This window comes from Pogoniulus pusillus, chromosome 7 (genome assembly GCF_015220805.1).
Source record: "Pogoniulus pusillus isolate bPogPus1 chromosome 7, bPogPus1.pri, whole genome shotgun sequence".
In the NCBI taxonomy this organism is placed as follows: Eukaryota; Metazoa; Chordata; class Aves; order Piciformes; family Lybiidae; genus Pogoniulus; species Pogoniulus pusillus.
In genome coordinates this window covers 36,305,625-36,325,906 of record NC_087270.1, presented here as the reverse complement: position 1 = coordinate 36,325,906, position 20,282 = coordinate 36,305,625, and the positions used below count along the sequence as shown (strand labels likewise).

Here is a 20,282-nt window from a genome sequence, read left to right as displayed (position 1 = left end):
CGATCAGGCTGCATGTGCCATGCCATGGGCTGCTGAGACCTGCACATTTCTAGAATCAGACCACAGTTGAGGACCTGGGTCAGCTGCAACCCTGCCTCCCCGTCCCAAAACCTGTGATTGGCCATTCTGGAAAGGCTGGGATTGTGGCACTGCATGAGGAATAAGGGCTGTACCTGCTCTCAGGAATGGCTTGGAGTGGAGGAATGTTGTGCATTTGGACACAGGCACATTGCAATGCAGCAGCTGCCTGAGGCACATGAGGCTTTCAGATTAAAAGGAAGCCAAGATCTGGTGCACACATTTGTCTGCTTAGAATCATAGAATCATAGGATCAATCAGGTTGGAAGAGACCTCCAAGATCCTCCAGTCCATCCTAGCACCCAGCCCTGTCCAGTCTGACCAAGATGGAGAGATGCACCTGAGAAATACTCACAAACCTCACGAGAGCTGCCTGGAATTGCTTCTCTCCTCTCCCCTGCAAAGGTCCTGCATGGAAAACTGGCACTTTATCAGGGAGAGCTGGAGTGTCACAGCATCCTGCTGGGGACAGAACTTCAGGTAGCCATAGTGCTTCTATGTGCTGGAGGAGAGGCTGGAGGCTGAGGGTTGGAAGCTGGAGAACTGAGTTCCAAAGGATTCTAGTCTAGAAGTGAAGACATGAGATGTCTCTCTAGCCTTGGCTGGCCCCCAAGCCCCAGATTTCATTTAACTTTGCATTTTCCAGCTTAGCCCTGTAACAGATGTTGTAAAACATATTTCTCCACAGCAAAATATCCACATTGTACAAAATGCCTCTTTTCTACCCATGCACTAAAACATGGCATCAAATCTTGCCACATCTCCTCCCTGCCAAACTCACAGGCTGAGACTTTAGGTCTCCTGCTGCCTTTATTAGCATCTTTCTTTCCACCAGGAGAGCAGCCCAGTGTAGTGCAGGGGCATTCACAGATTTCAATGGCTGTGCAGAGAGTTCCACAGCTTTGCTGTAGAGAATAAGTCCCCCAGCTGTGGCCAGCACCATCAGGGTTTGGTAAGGTGTCTGCTCATTCAGCCAGCCCCACTGTCCCTGCTTAGAGGCCAGCATGTTCCTTTCCATGACATGTGGCTGTGCTGCACTTGCTGGTTGCCTTGGCTGCTTGTCCTTGTGCAGCAGGGATGACGTAGACAGTGCCCTCATCCTGCTGGGGCTGGGAGACCTGGTGTCTAGCTGGAGACTTGGGCAGATAAGCTGGGACAGCTCAGTGTGGCAGCCGGACACAAGGCGAGAGCAGCAGCTTGATATTTAACTGTCTGGATTAATGATTACAAGCGAAGGGCTGGCAAAGGTAGGGTGAAGTGAATTGAAGCAAGCAGTGGAGCCCGAGTGCCCAGCCTGTGTTGGACCTGGACCCAGGCAAACTGCATCAGTACCTGGCTTTGGGCCCTGCAGACTCTGCCAGAGCCCTTTTGAGGCCTGGACCATGAGAGGGATGAAGAAATACAGGCATGTCATTGAGACGCCGGACCCTGGCAGGTGGGAGGTGAGGAGCCCGGCGTGGTGCGGGTCAATGTGCTTCACACGGGGAGGGAGGGAGCGGGAACTGCAATGTGCAGTGCCAGGAGCATCCAGGAGACTTCTGCTGCTTGCTGCAGCTCCCTGCTGAACTGGCCTTGCCAGCTGCTCTTTCCCTGTCATTGCCACCCTCAAGCTCCCTTTCCACTTGAGGCAGATGGGAAGGGTGAGCTGCAGGAGCACAGATACTCATGAGCGGGTGCAGATGCTGCCCAGACATGTCCTCCCTGTACTCCCATGTCTGAGCAGCGCTTAGAGTGCAGAGTCCTGTGTCATAGCTCCAGAGAGGTTCTCATGTCTGGCAGCTGTGACCCTCAGCTGAGATCATTACCCCGAGTTCATAAGAACGATCATCTCAGCTGGGAGGAAAGCTCTGTCTAACATTGCCGCAAATACTGCCAGAGGTTGAGCATTCCTATGCCCCACCAGCAGTCCCAAAAGTGGACTGTGGTTACACAAAATGTGTTTCATGTCTGGACTCAATCAGCTTTAAATAAGGGCAGTGGGCTCTGTCAGCAGGGCCTTGCAAGGAGTTAGGAATGGGAGCCCTAATGCACAAGGAAGCCAACCCCCACCAGAATGTGGCATCCCTTGTGCCCCAGAGCAACTCAGGGATTCTCAGACTGAGCTGGTCTGGGCATCACCCAGCTGGAATTGAGGCAGAACAGCTCCATCAGCACAGGTCCTGGTCTGACTCAGACACTTCATTAAAGAAGTTGGACTGAGGGCTTGGGTTTTTGTTTGTGTTGCTTACTAAATTCAAGGTATGAAGTTTCCTCAGACCACTAAAAGCAGGCATTTAGAAACTGTCATTCTTGCTCCAGGAGCATGAGAGACTTCAGGACAATTGTGAAGGAGATGTGGTTGCCCCAGAGGCTTTTCAGAGCGTGGTCATGCCAGAGAATGTGTGATCTCTCTTTGGCAAGGCAAAACACTTTTCCCCCAAGTGAATAAAAGCCATTAACTCTTACCTTCCAGAACCTCAGCCCTGTTTTCCTAAGCAGTGTACTGGATGTGACAGGCTGCAGCACATGACATGGTGACTAGGATAAAGAACTGGTAGGAAGGATTTCTGGCAGCCTGTGTTGGTGGGAATGACTGTGCTGGTCTGTGTAGGGCCACAGCAAAACCTTTGTCTCAGGTGATTATTTTCATCATGAACTTTTGCACAAAGCAAACAGTGAGCTAATGAAGGCCTCCAGTAGTCCCAAATTAGGGGATTTTTGCTGAAACTAGGAAGGAGACATTGTACAAGAACTGTCTAACTGTGAGGATTGAAGCACTGAATGTGCAATTATACTCCTGTTGAGTCTAAGCCTTGGTCTATTGGCCTATGAAGTGGAGGCATCCCTGGGAAGGCAGTGAACCTTGGTGCAAAGGGCTTCCCTGCTGAGCATATGAGGCATGGTCTCCCACGACTGCCAGTGGGCTGTCTCCAAGACAACAATCCTGATGAGGCTTCTGACTTTTCCCAGTGATGTTTAACCCCTTCCTGGAAAGCTTATTGGTGCCTAAACAGGGTAGTTCAGGATGAGGGTTGGATGAGATGATGCCATCCCCATGGCTTGATGTCCCTTGTCCATCCCACAAGCCTGCACTCACCTATGGTCACCTTGCAGCTGGTGGGCTATGAGGCTGCCCTGCCCATCAGTGAGAAGTCCAACCCCATCACCCGTGAGCTGGACCGGGCAGACCCCTTGCAGATCGTTCAGCTGCTGAAGGAGTGCGACGCTGAGATCTTCCAAGAGGAGGAGGAAGCCTTGCTCAATTACAAGGTATCCTGGGGCCCAGACTGATAGCTCCCAGTCCCTCACAGACATTAATTCTTGATCTGCAGACTGGGTGCCCATTAGGAGCCATCCTGTTGCATCTTCTGGGCATCATCCTCCTCCCTGGTGCAGGGTGGGCACAAGTCTGGGAGGGAGGCCTGGTCCTGGTCCCAGTCCCAGCACTGTGAGGAGATGCCAGCACTGCTGCAGGATGAGGACATGCCCCCACCAGGCCTACACACCTTTGTCCTTGGGCAGCACAGGCTGAGTGGGCAGCAGTGCCCATAGTGCCCATGTGCTGCAGCCCAGCTCTTCCTTCCCAGAGGCTCTACAGCCAGTCAGTGCTGAAGACCATGATTGATATCATCAATAAAGTGCAGGAGGTGCTGAAGGTGAGGACCTGCAGAGTGGTGCAGGGCTGCAGGCTCAGCACAATGTGCAAGGGATGCCTCTGCCTCATGGCTGGGACATGTGGCACACTTGGGGCTCTGAACCTACTCTACCCATTCTGTAGGACCCAGAAAATGGTCTCATTGTCCTAAGTGGCAGCGGCACATCAGGCAGGCTGGCCTTCCTCATTGCTGTGAGTAGCTCTTCTCCATCCATTTAAGCCTTTATGTGCTCTGACTGGGATGGTGCCCAGCCTCTGTGCTGCTCCCACCCCATCCTCAGAGACCATCCCTTCCCTAGAGAGCCTGCCTCCAGCAGTGCCCACTGCTCTCAGACTGATAATACGCCCTTCGTTACCTTGGGTCTCCTGGAATGGCCATGGGGTCAAGTGTGGCACCAGGTGTAAAGGGCACAGAGCCGTAGGACATCCTGGAGCCTTTGTGGGTTTGTAATCACCCAGGAGAAGGCCTGGCAGAAGTCTGGGGGAGTGGGCAGGAGGGTGGGCTATCTTATGCTGCTTCACACTGGGAGGCTCCCTGGGGTTATGGTTCCCACTGCTAGACCCATTGCTGTTTATTATGGGGCAAACTGGAAGCCCCTGTAGGCACTCATAGAAAGACTCCTTGGTAGTTTCTGACCAGAGCTGGTGACTGGCTCAGCACAGAAGGCAGGGATGTCTCTCGGGTCTCTCACTTTAGCATCTGCTTTGTCTGCCACTCATATAAGATCTGCACTGGCCAGGGATTTCCTAAGGGAGCTGCCAAGTTAGCTGATAGCCTTTTTTATCTGTGTCCTGTCTTTTTTAATGTAATGCTTCCCTCTCTTGTCAGACTGCCTTTAACAAGCTGCTCAGGGGCCTGGGTCAGCTGCCTCGTTACAGACACATCATTGCTGGGGGACACAGGTAAGGCAAAGCACTGAGTTTGCTGTCAGCCCTAGAGCGTGTGCTGTGGTTTGGGCAAGCAGAGGAGTATGTGTGGAGTTCAAGCCTGGAAGGCAGCAGGATACCTGCCTTGATGGATGGTCAGGGACAGGCAGGGTGCTCCATCCCTGAGCTGCCCTGAGCTGCTGTGAGCTGCTGCTATTGCAGAATGGGAGTCTGCACAAGAGCCTCCAGGATCAGCAGCAAACGACCACCAGCAAAAGCAGGCATTTAGAAACTGTCATTCTTGCTTCAGGAGCATGAGAGACTTCAGGACAATTGTGAAGGAGATGTGGTTGCCCCACAGGCTTTTCAGAGCGTGGTCATGCCAGAGAATGTGTGATCTCTCCTTGGCAAGGCAAAACACTTTTCCCCCAGGTGAATAAAAGCCATTAACTCTTACCTTCCAGAACCTCAGCCCTGTTTTCCTAAGCAGTGTACTGGATGTGACAGGCTGCAGCACATGACATGGTGACTAGGATAAAGAAGTGGTAGGAAGGATTTCTGGCAGCCTGTGTTGGTGGGAATGACTGTGCTGGTCTGTGTGGGGCCACAGCAAAACCTTTGTCTCAGGTGATTATTTCCATCGTGAACTTTTGCACAAAGCAAACAGTGAGCTAATGAAGGCCTCCAGTAGTCCCAAATTAGGGGATTTTTGCTGAAACTAGGAAGGAGACATTGTACAAGAACTGTCTAACTGTGAGGATTGAAGCACTGAATGTGCAATTATACCCCTATTGAGTCTAAGCCTTGGTCTATTGGCCTATGAAGGGGAAGTTTCACATGGAACGTAGCAGGGAGCAGTAAGTCCCTGATACTTTCAGTAAAGGTACTGTTGGTACTCACAGCAGGTTTGGGCAGGAGCAGTGATCCTCAGGTTAGTAATCCTCCTGCAGGACGCTCAGAGGACTGGACACACTGGGACACAATGACTCTGTTGCAGTGGTTAACCGAACATGACCAGCACTACTTTCAGGCCCTGAGCATGGTGAGCCACAGTTGTCCATCCCACTGCTGCTCAGCTCTCCAGAACAGGGTGCATGTGTCCAGACTGCTCATCAGGAGTGGTCTCTAGGGCATGCTAATGTCTGAAGAGTGTCTAGGGGTAGTTTGGTAAAGTGTTAACCGTCTGAGGCTATTCTAATCATAATTAAACAGCACAGATGTCCATGCTTCAGTGCCCAGGGATGGTCCCTGGCCTTCTGTCATTTATCAGTGTAGGTAGAGCTGACATGTCTCATTGCAGCCAGCTGCAGAGGGTACCTACAGATGGGCCTGTGGCCTCCAAAGTGGTGGCTGCACAGCATTCATGAGCTGCAAGGACAAGTGTCGTGACTATGTGAACAGGGGGACCGTAAAGAGATTACTCTTCTGCTTTGTGATGGTTTGGGTGTTACCTGCCCCCCCACCCTTTGGAAAATCACCCAGACTGGACTCAGCAGCCCTGGAAATTGAATGGAGCTTTGTATTTACAGCTTAGCACAATATCCAAGCAGGTATTTACAGTATATACAGGAATATACAAGGTAAAAGGTAATACAGAAACACAACAGCCCTCCCAGAAACCTGACTCCCCAGGAGGGGCTCCCAATTGCCCTTCCACCTTTCTCCCACCCCTCTACCTTACCCAAGATCTTGCCTTATGTTTGAGATAGTTTTGAGGGTTGGCCAGGGGAGTAGGAAGCAGGTGGATTAGTCACACAGACGGCAGGTTAGGTCAGAGAGAGAGAAGTTCAGCCCAAAGCCCAGGTAGCAATTGCCTTGTGCTTGTTCTTATACATCTCAGCAAGCCTATGAGTGAAGCAGACATCACCACTGTTTCCTTTTCACAGCCTGTAAACTAATTCTTCTCACCAAAACATTCTAGCTGGGCTCAAGCTAGCACATACTTGCAGTTGAGGAAAACAAACTAGGAAGCTGTGGAGCCTGGTCTGGAACCTCACCTGAAAAGCAGGTGAACATTTGAGGAACACCGAGAAGGCAGAGGCAGTGATATGAGGACTTGAGATACCTCAAATGCAGAGACAGAAAGAGTTCATCTGTTATAAGAGAAACCTGTAAGTTGTCATTTAATGCACACACAGACCTGGGAGCGTGTCAGAGGCTGTCTTTGTTCTACAGAGAGAAGTTATATAAGGTTCAAGAGCAAGGAATAACATCCTAGCTGTCCTAGTTAGAAAGAAGGGTATGAGATTAACCCCTGGCTGACTCTGCTGCCTGCTCAGTTCATGGTCTGTTGACAGCATCACGATGGACCCTACTTTGAGGACTACTCTGAGGATCATAATTTGTCTGTTTGTGATATACATAGCAAGAAGGGTTACTGCAGCTAGGACCCACTCAGAGGAGTGTCTCTCATGGCATGACCAAGCCACCCTCCTCTGGACTGACAGCAAATTAGGCATGCTCCAGGCTCTGATCGCTCAGTCCCAGTGGTGAACTCCCCAGTCTCAGAGCCAGACACTGGCCCTTTCCTACCTGCTCCCTTGTCCTCTGGGCTGACTCTATTCAAGAGCCAGGAGAAGGCAAGCAAAGTGCCTCCTACGTAGGCAGAACAGCTGCTCAGCAGCTCTTCCTTTCTGCCTGCAAAGAGTCTAAAGGCCACGTGGAAAAGAAGCTTAGGGCTGGTCTGCCTGGACTTGGTCAACAGACTGCAGCTGACTGTAGGATGGACTTCTGCTTGCACCCAGGAGAGGACTTTGTATGGACAGATGATGTCTAGTGAAGCCTTTGCTTGTGGCTGACAGTCTGTGTTCCCCAGACTCAGGTCACCCAGGGACACACCTGATCAGAGACACCTACTGTTATGTGCTGATTTGACCAAACTGAAGCGTGAGCCATCACATCAAGCCAGAAACCTGTTCCTCAGTCAGTGCAGTGCCTGTGCCAGCAGTGGATGTGGAAGAATGCACTGCCTGACCTATTGCTGTATGGAATAGGTTCAGTCTTGCACTGGAAGCAGGGCCAAGGGCCTGAGGGTGGGGACATTTATCTTCTGGCTTATGAGGAGTGAACATCTGCCAGCAGCTGTACTTTGTCTGGCGTTCCCCATGGGTAACTGTGGCATGGCTGTCTGTCCTCACAGATCCTTGGTGATGTCTCAGGAGGGGCTCGAGGACAGTGCTCTACTGGGAACTGAGGAGCTGAGGAAGGTGAGATCAGGGGATGGGGAAGAGAAGTCTGACTGATCCTTGAGGCATATATTAGATGGCCTGGAGGATGAAGTCACCAAGGGCTTGGGGTGGCAGGGGGATCTAGAAGCAGGGCAGTGACAGAATGTAGAACAAGAGTCAATGCAGACAGGTTCCTGCTTGCATTGCCTCTCAAGTGTCCCAGTAGCTGGAAGAGTGTGGTGTGAAGGCCCCTTGGTCACCTTTCCCAGCAAGAATGATTGCTCTCCTTCAATGAGTGCATTGAGAAGCTTCTTTTTTCATCCCTGGCAGCACAGCCCCTCTGCACCAGGCTGATTCACAGCCCCTTGCCGATCTAACACAGGAAGAACTATTTTATCTTACCAGCACAACACAGTTTTCCCTTTTATCTTCTGCCTCAGGTCTGTGATGGGAAGAAGAAAGTGGTTTTCATTGGCATCTCCTGTGGTTTATCTGTAAGTGCTTCAGTGATGACTGCAGATTGGCTGGGAGCAAGACAGGTTCACAGTGCTGATATGTGAAGGGGCAGCTGCATGCAGGTGGAGAGGGTCAGTGCCAATTAACTGCGGTGGAACCTGCAGGTAGCTGTCTTGGATAGGTGCCTGGACTGGGAGTTCATCACTTCTGCCTGCTACTGAAGGATGCACACTGTGACTTTTGGCCCTAGGTTACCAGATGGTGTGAGGTGAAAACTCCTGCTGATCTTCACAGGTGTCTTCTTCACAGGTGTCTTCAGATACTGCTCCCCTGCCTTGCCCTCTCCACTCCCTGTTTCACGTTTGCACAGTTTCAGTGGGGAGAGCACACCTTTCATGCACAAGTTTCTATGTGGTTTGTATTTTACCACAGAACTAAAGAAGGTTTAGCATAAAATCAAACAAAGGCCTGTTCAATCAGTTTAGTAACAAAGATGATCAGCATTGAGCTTTCTGAATGAAACATCAGGTATCAGTCTCTACCACTGGTGTAATGCAGCTCATCTTCCCCTGCACTCAACACTGGTCAGGCCACAGCTTGAGTGCTGTGTCCAGTTCTGGGCTCTTCAGTTCAAGAGAGATGTTAAGGTGCTGGAAGGTGTTCAGAGAAGGGTGACAAAGCTGGTAAAAGATCTGGAACACAAACCCTATGAGGAGAGGCTGAGGGAGCTGGGGGTGTGCAGCCTGCAGAAGAGCAGGATCAGGGGTGACCTCTTTGCTGTCTGCAACTCCCTGAAGGGAGGCTGTAGCCAGGTGGGGTTGGTCTCTTCTGCCAGGCAACCAGCAACAGAAGGGGACACAGTCTCAAGTTATGGCAGGGGAGGTCTAGGCTGGATGTTAGGAGGAAGTTGTTGCCAGAGTGATTGGCATTGGAATGGGCTGCCCAGGGAGGTGGTGGAGTCACCGTCCCTGGAGGTGTTCAAGAGAAGCCTGGATGGGGCACTTGGTGCCATGGTCTGGTTGACTGGCTAGGGCTGGGTGCTAGGTTGGACTGGATGATCTTGGAGATCTCTTCCAACCTGGTTGATTCTATGATTCTATGATCTTAAACCAAGTCTGTCAGCTCAAGGAGCTGTGAATCCCAGTTTATCTCATCATGTTCTGGATACTTGTTCCTCTTCCCACTCCAATACCTGGGAACTGACCTCCCACTTGCAAGGACTTTGCTTAGAGCTTGGCACCACTTCTTGTCAATGTTCTCTGAGGTTTCAGGGACATCTCCCCACCCTGATTTGTCTTGTACTGAGCTTATCATATTAAACTGACCTAAGGCACCTCTCTGAAGACCTTCACAGATTTGTGAGTGCTGCTGATGACACAGCACAGGGTATGACACTGCTGAAGAGTTCTGGTAAGTGTAAGAACTCTGCCACATACTGCCTTTTGGCAAGAACAAAGAGCATTTATTCAGACTTACCTCTGTGAGCAAGCTGTGCTGTTCTCTACCTGTTCCTATTGTGAGTCCAGAGGGTTCCTGGCTTGGAGGAGCTTGCTCAGACATTAGGATTCATTTCTTCCTTCATGTGTACCTCTTGGTGACCTTAAGACTTTAGGAGTGTCTCTGATGTGCTCTGTATGCTGTGCAGCTGGGAGAGGTCTTCACTGTCTTGCTTCATTTCAGGCTCCATTTGTGGCAGGGCAGCTGGATTTCTGCATGAATAACTTGGACATCTTCCTGCCAGTTCTGCTGGGATTCAATCCTGTCAGCATGGCCAGGTAATGCCTGCACAGACCTGAGGGCAGCAGAGAAGGGTTCAACCATTACACTTAGTCCTGAAGACAGATCCCTACCAGATGCTGGTCCTCACAGCCACCCTAGAGACCTCAGGTCTGCCTTCACTGAGATACAGATGAGTGCCAAGGAGGTTGCCACTCCCTGGACAGCCCAAAAGAGCAGGACTTGGGTGAAAGGGATGAACAAGTCAAACTTGGCATGAGGAGGGCAGGTCTGGGGCTTTTGAGGGGGAAACGGGTTGTTCTAGATAAACAACTCCTGAGGGTGTGGGGGCAATGACAATCCAGAGCAGCTGTGGGCAGGCCAGGACCACAGGGCTGCCTTAACCTAGCACTGTGTGGGAGCACAGCTAGCACAGGATCATCCATCTCTTGAGGGGATTAAGTCCCCAGTGGAAAAAAAAGGGAGACAAGATGGATCCAGGCTATCTCCAGGTACTTGGACACAGCACAGAAAACTCCACCATGGGGTGGGAAGCCCTGAGGCAGTGATGCAGACCTAACTCCTCATGGTTACAGCTGCACGGGGACATGAGGTGCTGAGCAGGTGCTGAGCAGGTGACACACCTTTGGATGCCTCCTGCAGGAATGACAAGATTGAGGGCTGGCACTCGACTTTCCGGCAGGTGGCTGAGCGGATGCAGAAGCTGCAGGAATCCCACAAAGCCTTCATCCTCAACCCTGCTGTAGGGGTGGGTAGTGCTCCCCACCAACCCTGAGCTCCTCAGGAGAGGCATCTCTGCCTCTTCGGGTGGTCTCTCTGCTTTACAAGACTGATTCTTATTTTCCACAGGGTATTATGGTGAAGGAAGGTCTGGGCACCAGGGCTGGAAAGAGGGGGTGGGGTGGAGGGTGTCTGGGCTAGCAGACACACATCTCCGTGGCGCCAGTGTTTGGGTAAATTATTAAGGCATTCACAACCCTCAACTCCAGCAAGATCTCCTCTCAGCCAGTCTGGGCTCTTACCTCGTTATAGATCATGCTGCTTCTGTGCAACCATATTAAAGGAGGGTATAGGAGCCAGGAGTTCATTGTCCTGCCAGCTGTAGGAGAGCTCCACTCTTACTGCTTCTCCTATCGGCACGGTTCCACCCTTACTGATGCCCTGCTGCAAACTCCCAGGTCCCCCCTGAGTAGATGAGCCCAGGCAATAAACAACCACAGCAGGTTTTGTGTGGGCACGAGTGGGGCAAGCTGCAGCAAGCATGTGCTGTCCTAAGATTGTCTGGCTTCCCTGCTCCACAGAACACGTGTGCTGGTGTGATGGTTTGGGTGTTCCCTGCCCCCCCACACTTTAGAAATACCCAACTAGACTCAGCCAGCTCTGGGAATATGAATGAAGCTATTTATTTACAGCTGGCACAATATACAAGCAGATATTTACAGTATATACAGTTATAGACAGAAATATACAAGGTAAAAGGTAATACAGAAGCACAACTCCCCTCCCAGAAACCTGAGTCCCCAGGAGGGGCTCTCAACCACCCCTGCACCTTCCCCCTGCCCCTCTCAACCTTACCCCAGTCCCAAGGAAGAACAGAGGGGCAGCCAAGAGGTTAAGAAGCAAAGGTGAGTGGCAGTGAGGTTAGGGAGATGCAGCTCAGTCAGCAGCCCAGCCAGAAAGTGAAGACAAAATGGCGAGAGTGTTATCTAGTGTTTACTTTCTTCTTGTTCAGCAAGACTGTGAGGGAAGCAGACATCACCACTGTTTTCCTTTCACAGCCTATGATCTAGTTCTTCTCACCAAAACATTCTACCCTGCTTCAAACTAGCACAGCTGGAGGGGGATGGAGGTGTGCCCAGGCAGGAGTGTTGGGAGCTGGTGGAGTCGCCATCCCTGGAGGTGTTCAAGCAAAGCCTGGATGAGGCACTTACTGCCATGGTCTAGTTGGCTGGGTGCTAGGTTGGACTGGATGATCTTGGAGGTCTCTTCCAACCTGGTTGATTTTATGGTTCTATGATTCTTTATCCCATTTCTTTAGCCTGAAGGCATTTGTGGCTTTTCATGGATGAAAGGCGGAAGCGCCACCAAGATCCTGCTGGAGACTGTGCTGCTGGCAGCCCACAAGACAGTCTCCAGGGAGAGTGAAATCTCAGAGAAGTGAGTGTTGGGTTGCTGAGCACTGGCAAGCAGCCTCCTTGTGACACAACTCCTGTTGCAGCCGTTGCAGAGTTGTGGAAAGGTCCCTCCAGCTGGCTGCTGCTGCTGGTGCTTGCTGGGAATGGCACTAGGGCTGGCCTCTTACAGAGAGGACACAGCATCCACCCTGGCCTGAGCCATGGGTGCATGGGTCCCCGCAGTGCTGACTGCAGTCTTCCTCTGCCTAGGTGCCTTGTGGAGATCCTGAGGACCTATGAACGAGCCCACGAAGTCACCTATGCTCAGAGCAGGAAGATTGCTGCTCTAGTGAAGGAAGCAGGCACAAGGTGAGGAGTCCTGTCAGGCCCTTTCCACCCAGAGCACTGCCAGCTTTAGGGCTGGAAGAAAGGGATAAGATGTCTGTGCACATAGCTCAGGCGAAGGTCAGCTAAGTACCTGGTCCTGTAAGTGCCCAGGGAAGCAGCTGACTGTTTGGGAAGTGCAGGAGGCAAGTTTTGGTCACAACCACCCTAAGCAGTGCTACAGGTTGGGAACAGAGTGGCTGGAAAGCAGCCAGGAAGAAAGGGACGTGGGGAGTACAGGTAGAGAGTAGCTGAAGATGAGCCAGCAGTGTGCCCAGGTGGGCAGGAGAGCCAATGGCATCCTGGCCTGCATCAGGAAGAGTGTGGCCAGCAGGACAAGGGAGGTTATTCTGTCGCTGGACTCAGCACTGCTCAGGCCACACCTTGAGTGCTGTGTCCAGTTCTGGGCTCCTCAGTTCAAGAGAGATGTTGAGGTACTGGAATGTGTCCAGAGAAGGGTGACAAAGCTGGTGAGGGGCCTGGAGCACAGCCCTGTGAGGAGAGGCTGAGTGAGCTGGGGGTGTGCAGCCTGCAGAAGAGGAGGCTCAGGGCTGACCTCGTTGCTGTCTACAACTACCTGGAGGGAGGCTGTAGCCAAGTGGGGTTGGGCTCTTCTGCCAGGCAACCAGCAACAGAACAAGGGGACAGAGTCTCAAGTTGTGCTGGGGCTGGATGTTAGGAGGAAGCTGTTGTCAGAGAGTGATTGGCATTGGAATGGGCTACCCAGGGAGGTGGTGGAGTCGCTGTCCCTGGAGGTGTTGAAGCAAAGCCTGGCTGAGGCACTTAGTGCCATGGTCTGGTTGATTGGCTAGGGCTGGATGATAGGTTGGAGTGGATAATCTTGGAGGTCTCTTCCAACCTGGTTGATTCTATGATTCTGAATTCCACCATAGCCTGGACCTGTGGAGTGCACTCTATTTGGACAGTGGCTCCTGGTCCTCTGAGGATGTTGATAGCTGCCCTATGCCTCATCCACTGTTCTTCTCTGTCCCTCTCTTATAAACCTCTGGTGATTTGTCAGGCCTTCTCCCTACCCCAGACCACTTTTCACCTGCTTATCCCCATTGTTTGGCTCCTTGAAGCTCCCAGCACTGCTGGTCAGTGACCATCTTGTGCTTCCCCAGCCTGCAGAAGAAGGCCTGTGTGTACGTGCTGGGCTGGCACACGCTGGGTCTCATCGCCATCATGGACGGTGTGGAGTGCATCCCAACCTTTGGGGCAGGTAAGAGACTGCTGTGTAGCAGAGACTGGGCAATCCTCAGTGCATGGGATCTCCTGAGACCCAGCTGCTGTGTACTTAGCAGGACAAGGCTTGGACAGCAAGGGCAGAGAAGCACTGACCATTGTGAATGATGTGAGGAGGACCCTGGGATCACATCCCATCCAGCAAGAGACTGTTGGGGAATCTAGACCTACCTCTTCTTTCCTGGAGTTCTTGGTGCAGGGCCCTGCACATTTGCCATTTCCTTCCTCTTTGCCTTACTTCCCTGTTTTGCTGCATTTTCCTTTGCAGACCACAAGGATGTGCAAGGCTTCCTGATCGGGGATCCTAACGACATCTTCACCAAAGAGGTGGACCCAACAGCACAAGTAAGGCCTGGCTTTGCAGGAGTAAAATGGAAACCAAGGCTAATGAAATTGCTAGGACTGTGTCTTGCTGACTGGTGGCCTTGTAAGCCTTCTGATATGTCAGGCTGCTGTGCTGGAAAGCTGCATTGTCAGGCAGTGGTTTCCCAGAGAGGATGAAAGAGTCTCCATGCTGTGACACCCTGGCTGGTTACTTGCAGCCTAGTCCACCTGAGAACCAGGCAGAGAGGGTTACCATGAAGTAACCCTGGGGGCCACCAAGCTAGCCAGGGGCTGGGCACAAGGAAGGACATGAAGGCCAGCTTTGTGTAGCTGGGAGGAGGCAAAGAGGGGTCTGACTGTCATCCTCAACTGGGAAAGCAGGCAGTCTTGGGATCATAGGAATGGGATGGAAGGCAGCAGTAGAGGCTGAGAAATAGGAAATTACTGTGAGATACAAGGGCAAGTGTTCTCTTTGTGAGCTCAGGCAGTGATCAGGGTCAGAGATGTTGCAGGGTCTCTTTCCTTGGTGAAAGTGGACATTGGCAGGACATGGTTTTGTGCCCTGGTCATGTTGGCCCTTCTGTGAATGTGGGGAGCAGGTCACAGAGCTTGTTCAGACACGGAGGGAGAATGAGGTGGGAACAGGGCACCAAGGTGTGCAGTGCTGTGGGATGGGTTGTCTGCTACTGGGGCAGGGTGGGGAGGCATGCAGAGCTGGACGCCGTGCTTCAGGTTACTGTGTGCAGCCCTATTGCTATGCATCACAGTATCACAGTATCACAGTATCATCAGGGTTGGAAGAGACCTCACAGATCATCAAGTCCAACCCTTTACCACAGAGCTCAAGGCCAGACCATGGCACCAAGTGCCACGTCCAACCTTGCCTTGAAGTGCCCCAGGGACGGCGACTCCACCACCTCCCCAGGCAGCCCATTCCAGTGTCCAATGACTCTCTCAGTGAAGAACTTTCTCCTCACCTCCAGCCTAAAGGGCATCAGATGTCCTTCAAGCTGGTGTGAAGGAGTGGGACAGCAGTGAGTGAGGAGGACACCACAGAAATGCTACTGTCTGAGAAGCAGTCATACACGTGGAGACAGCTGGACCTGCCGAAAGGGGGCTTCAGAGGTGCTGATGCCTTCGTAAGGAGTAACTGCTCTTCCCTGCAGGGCCCACAGGTTGCTTTCTCTCAGGAGGACTTCGTGAGGATCATTCTCCCCTCCCTGACAGAGCTTGACACAGTCCTTTTCCTCTTCACGCTGGATGGTGAGGTGTGGCAGGCGCCAGAGGGGCTGCTGACAGTGCCAGGGATGCTGTGAGGAAGGGGGTGACTGTAGGGGCTGCTGGCCTGTTTGGGAACAGGAGACTGGGTCCCTCAGCAGGCAGAACTGGGATGAGGGGCAGAGGGTGGCACGTAAGAGCAGGTTGGGAGAGCGGGAGATGTGTGAGCGGTGCGTTGTGTGTGGGGTGGTGATCCAGGTGTGTGCCTGTGGGAAGGGGAGGGGTGTGTGGGAGTGGGTCACCTGTGGTGGGGCTAAATATGTGTGTGAACACAAGCACAAGGGGTTTGTGCCCGTGTCAGCTGTGAGTGATGGGCACACGCAGATGGAAGCACACCCAAGGAGCCGTGTGTGTGACACGAGGTCTGCGGGGAGTGAGGGACACGCGTGGGTACGTGGGAGGGGTCTCAGCTGCACATACAGACCACATGTGCACAGGCATGGTAGCTGCTTTAGCTGGGCTCCTTCCCTTACTTCTCTGCTGGGTCCTGGAAGCTAACCCTTCCTCCTTCTCGCTTCAAGATGACCTTGCTGAGGTAGAGGAACTTGTGATCCAAGTGAAGGAGAAGACATCCAACATCCAGGCACTGTCTCATGCTACAGTTGGGCAATACCTGCCGGTAGGAGAAAAAGAGACTTTGTCCTGTTGTGGGTGCAGAGGACAGTACCACAGGGCATGCCCACAGCACATGCTGGGACAGGGACTGAACAGGATCACAGAATCTTTGAGTTTGGAAGGAATCTTTGAGGTTGGAAGGAATCTTTTGAGACTATCTGGTGCAGGTCACCTCCTCAGGCAGGGTCAGACAGGGCAGGCTACTCGGGATGCCTTCATAGCAGCACTGCCTTGCAATGAGGCACAGACATTCTGACTCCAGGTGCCATGTCCTGAGGGCTGCTCTGCCCACTCTTACTTGGGTTCTCAGGAGAGAAAAGTGGCTGAAAAGTGGTGTGTTCTTCATACACTCTGCCTTGACACTGGTATGTCACTGCAATTGCTGATGTGGTAGAGCACAATGCCCTCTTCCCATCTTCACACCGAGCTCCTCTTTTCTCACATATTTACCCCACTCCCTGCCACTGCCAGCACCCAACAAGGCAGAATTGAGCCCCACTGCTCCCCTAGCCCCTCATGCTTGTGTTCTGGGCTCCTGGATGTGTGAGCTGAGTGAAGGAACTACAGGAAGAGGAGCTGGGTTGTCCTTGCTGTACAAGCAGCTTTCCCCCCCTTTTTCCCACTAGGCTTCCCTCAAGAAGCTGTTCCCTGACATCATCAGCATCATGTGGCCAATACTGTTCCTGGAGTACGAGGGGAATTTTATCCAGGTACCACCCTCAGGCTACTTCCTTCTGAGAAGACCACATTCATGTGCCAAGCTTAGATCATTGCAACCAGGCCAAGTCTGTGGAGAGCTCCTTGCTATGCCAGAGGGCCAGCAGAACCCTTCCACCTCAGCCAGCCAGGCATGTTCTCTGAGAACTAGTTAAGGCTACAAAACTGCCACAGTAGCTACTGATGCCTTGCAGTGCTTCAGAGCTGTGCTGGGCAGAGAAGCCTCATCATGGCTCAGGTGCTGGCCTGCTTCTCAGCCTGGGCATCTGCCTCTTGGGGTCAGTTTCCCCCAGTTTCAAGTAAGAGCTAGGCTGGGATGCCAGCCCCATGACAACGCAGGTGATGCTGCTGTGGTGCCTTGCCCATCAGCCAGCTGGCCCTGTTGATGGGCAGGTACAATTCCTGTGCTGCTTCATGGCCCTGAGCTGCCTCCACAGAGCAGTGGGTGTGGGCATGGGTGCAGGCCTTGTTGGCAGCCTCCTGGTTCCTCTAGATCATCATTCTGTGTTTGCACAGAAATTCCAGCGGGAGCTCAGCACCAAGTGGATTCTGAACACAGTCAGCACCGGAGCCTATGTCTTGAAGGGCAAAATCCTCCGCAACTGTATGGTAGACCTGAGGATTGGCAACTCCAAGCTGTTCTGGAGGGCAGTGTCCATCCTGCAGGTACTGGCCTTCTAGGAAACAGCCCAGGGACAAGCCAGGGGCTCTGTGTCTGGGCTCTGGAACCAGGAAGGCTCTAGCGCGAGAAGGGACAGGATGCTCTGTGAGGAGAGATGCAGGTCAGGCTGTTCCATGGGCAGGTGGGGCTCCAGGCAAGGCCATTTGCTGGATATCTGCTTGGACAAACTGCAACAAAGAGCAGGCAGTAACCACCTTCCCTCCCTGGGAGGTTTCTGTTTCTGGTGTCACAGTGAGGAAACTCTCTCAAATCCCAACACAGTTCTAGGGAATGTCTGAGCAGCTCAGCCTCATTTTCAGCCTCTGAAACCCTGCAGAGCTGGAAGCTAAGAAATCAGAAGGAGGGAGGTTGAAGGACTCTGAGCAGAGCCACAAATCTACCTTCAGAGCTAACTAACTGGCTTTACCAGAGCTCTAACGGCTTCTGAGGCAGCTTTCTAGGGGGCTAGGGACTTCTGGAAGAGACCAAACCCCCTACCAGAGAGGCTGTAGGTTTTCCATCTTAGGATATATTCAAACTCAGCTGCATAGCCCTGAGCAACCTATTTTAATGGGAACTGGTGGGGCGAAGTTGTGTTGGACCAGTGACCTCCAGAAGCCTCTTCCCACCTAGGTTTTTCTGTGTGAGGCAGATGAGATGGCACTGATGGTGCAGTATCAAGGCAATGGGAACTGTCATAGGAGCTCAGAGAACAACTTGTTGGCTGTGCCAGCACATGGCCTTCTCTGCACTGTCAGTCTTGCTTGGACATGTGCATGGGACACGCACGGATGTTCACGCAGCTCTAACCACTACTGGCTGTGGCTGTGCACAGGGTTGTCATTTCAGCTTGGTCTTCACTTTGCACTGGTGTGGGCCATCTCTCCTGGCTTTAATGTGCACCGTTCTCCCTACAGCGATTCACAGGGCACTCCCAGGCCAGATGCCTGGATAGCCTCCTGCAGGTGATCTATGACCCTGAGGTGGTGTTAGACGACCTCCGCAACAAAGACATCTCTACACACATTCTGGTGGCAACTGAAAAAAACAAGGTAATTGGATGCTGTTCACCACTCATGTGCCCCCACCCCTGCTTTTGCAGCACAGGGCACCAGAAAGCCCAGCCCTGGCCCCAGACATCTGTGTGCTTTTGTGTCAAGCATGAGATACCCTGCTGTGTGCAGATGGTGGGAACTGGCCTTTGAATCATAGAATCATAGAATCAGTCAGGGTTGGAAGGGACCACAAGGATCATCTAGTTCCAACCCCCCTGACATGGGCAGGGACACCTTACCCTAGAGCAGGCTGGCCACAGCCTCATCCAGCCTGGCCTTAAACACCTCCAGCCATGGGGCCTCAACCACCTCCCTGGGCAACCCATTCCAGCCTCTCACCACTCTCATGCTGAACAACTTCTCCTCGCCTCCACTCTGAATCTCCCCACCTCCAGCTTTGCTCCATTGCCCCTAGACCTGTCACTCCCTGACAGCCTCAAAAGTCCCTGCCCAGATTTTTTGTAGCCCCTTTCAGATACTGGCAGGCCACAAGAAGGTCACCTGGGAGCCTCTTCTTTTCCAGCCTGAACAGCCCCAACTCTTTCAGTCTGTCCTGATAGCAGAGCTGCTGCAGCCCTCTGGGCATTCTAGTGGCCCTTCTCTGGACACACTCCAGCACGTCCACATCCCTCTTAGAATAGGGGCTCCAGACTGGATGCAGTACTCCAGGTGGTTTAAGGATCAGCCTGAGGAAGGAAGCCTAAGCAGGAACCGCAGAGAAGCACCAGCAAAGCTTTTCTCTGTCAGACTAGAAGGGGCAGTGCCAGTGGGCTGGGAGCTCTTAGGCTGTTGGTAGCCGTGCAAGAGGGAGTCCCTACAGCACACTGTGATGCAGGTGTGCTGGTGTCCCCTGGGTGTCTGGGTGGTCTAGCAGATAGTCTGACGTTCTCTTTCCTATCCCCACAGGTCGTTCCCACAGCTCTCTTGTGCCTGTTGAGGAACTGCTCTGTGCAGGAAGCCCGAATGCGCCTGGACACCTCCCATTCCATCCGTGCGGCCATTGAGGCTTCACTGAATGCCCCAGGACACAAACGGGGAGCAGATATATCTGATGCTGCAAGCAGAATCACATAGTAAGCAGGATCCTGACTCCAAAGAGACTCAAAGAGGATTTTGAGGGTTGGATTGGTCTAGGTGTATTGTTTGACTAAGCAGCCACACTGTCTTCCAGCTGAGGAAACACTCTGATGCCCTGAACAAGAGCAGTAGCAAATTAACCTTCACGGCAGTGAGGGGGAGTGGGGTCATGTTCTAGAGTCTCCTGCTTTGGTCTGGCTTACTGATTTCTCCTCAGGTGACTTATCTAGGGGCCTGCTATGAGGAGTTAGACTTCATTGACAGCTCCCTTTCTCTGGAACAACCCAACCTGTAGACTGTAGGGTGGGCAGGTGCAGGGTTTCTCTTAACAAGAGGTTCCACCTCAACACAAGGGGGAACTTCTTTACTGTAAGGATCACAGAGCACTGGAACAGGCTCCCAGAGAGGTTGTGGAGTCTCCTTCTCTGGAGCCTTTCAAGGCCTGTCTGGATGTGTTCCTCTGTGATCTGTGCTGGATTGTGTGGTCCTGCTCTAGCAGGGGGGGTCGGACTCGATGATCTCCTTGAGTCCCTTCCAACCCCTAATATCCTGTGATCCTGTAACTGCTGGGGAACTGAAGCCCAGACCCTTAATCTCTTGGAAGAACACTTGTTCTTCACACACATGTAGGAATCACAGAATCAACCAGGTTGGAAGAGACCTTCAAAATCATCTAGTCCAACATAGCACCCAGCCCTGTAAGAAGCAGCATAGAGCTGGAAGAGACCAAGAGTCACTGAATTCAGCCTGTGCTGAAACACCTCTTTCATTACCTGGTTATGATTCTTCTCAAAAACAATTTTCTGCCTCATTCCTTCTTTTACCACTGAGGACATTCACACCTCACTCCTTTGAGATTTGTATCTGTCTTAC

General features: G+C 52.3%; 1 protein-coding gene across 1 annotated transcript; it reads left to right on the top strand.

The window, feature by feature from the left end:
- Positions 1–1,303: 1,303 nt before the first annotated feature.
- On the top strand, positions 1,304–19,792 carry GCKR (glucokinase regulator). Its single transcript, XM_064146800.1, has 19 exons — positions 1,304–1,520; positions 3,172–3,327; positions 3,645–3,713; positions 3,836–3,904; positions 4,542–4,615; positions 7,719–7,785; positions 8,187–8,240; positions 9,883–9,977; positions 10,582–10,687; positions 11,978–12,096; positions 12,324–12,422; positions 13,562–13,659; positions 13,951–14,027; positions 15,173–15,269; positions 15,806–15,903; positions 16,526–16,609; positions 17,133–17,282; positions 18,195–18,329; positions 19,239–19,792. The coding sequence occupies exons 1-19, from the start codon at positions 1,461–1,463 to the stop codon at positions 19,404–19,406; spliced, it is 1,875 nt and encodes a 624-aa protein (XP_064002870.1). The 5' UTR covers positions 1,304–1,460; the 3' UTR covers positions 19,407–19,792.
- Positions 19,793–20,282: the final 490 nt, after the last annotated feature.

Excerpts from the sequence above, each read along its gene's own strand:
- GCKR (XM_064146800.1), top strand. The coding sequence starts at position 1,461 with ATGAGAGGGATGAAGAAATACAGGCATGTCATTGAGACGCCGGACCCT. Across the intron at positions 4,616-7,718 it reads ATCATTGCTGGGGGACACAG|ATCCTTGGTGATGTCTCAGG; the intron begins GTAAGGCAAAGC and ends CTGTCCTCACAG. Across the intron at positions 13,660-13,950 it reads CATCCCAACCTTTGGGGCAG|ACCACAAGGATGTGCAAGGC; the intron begins GTAAGAGACTGC and ends TTTCCTTTGCAG.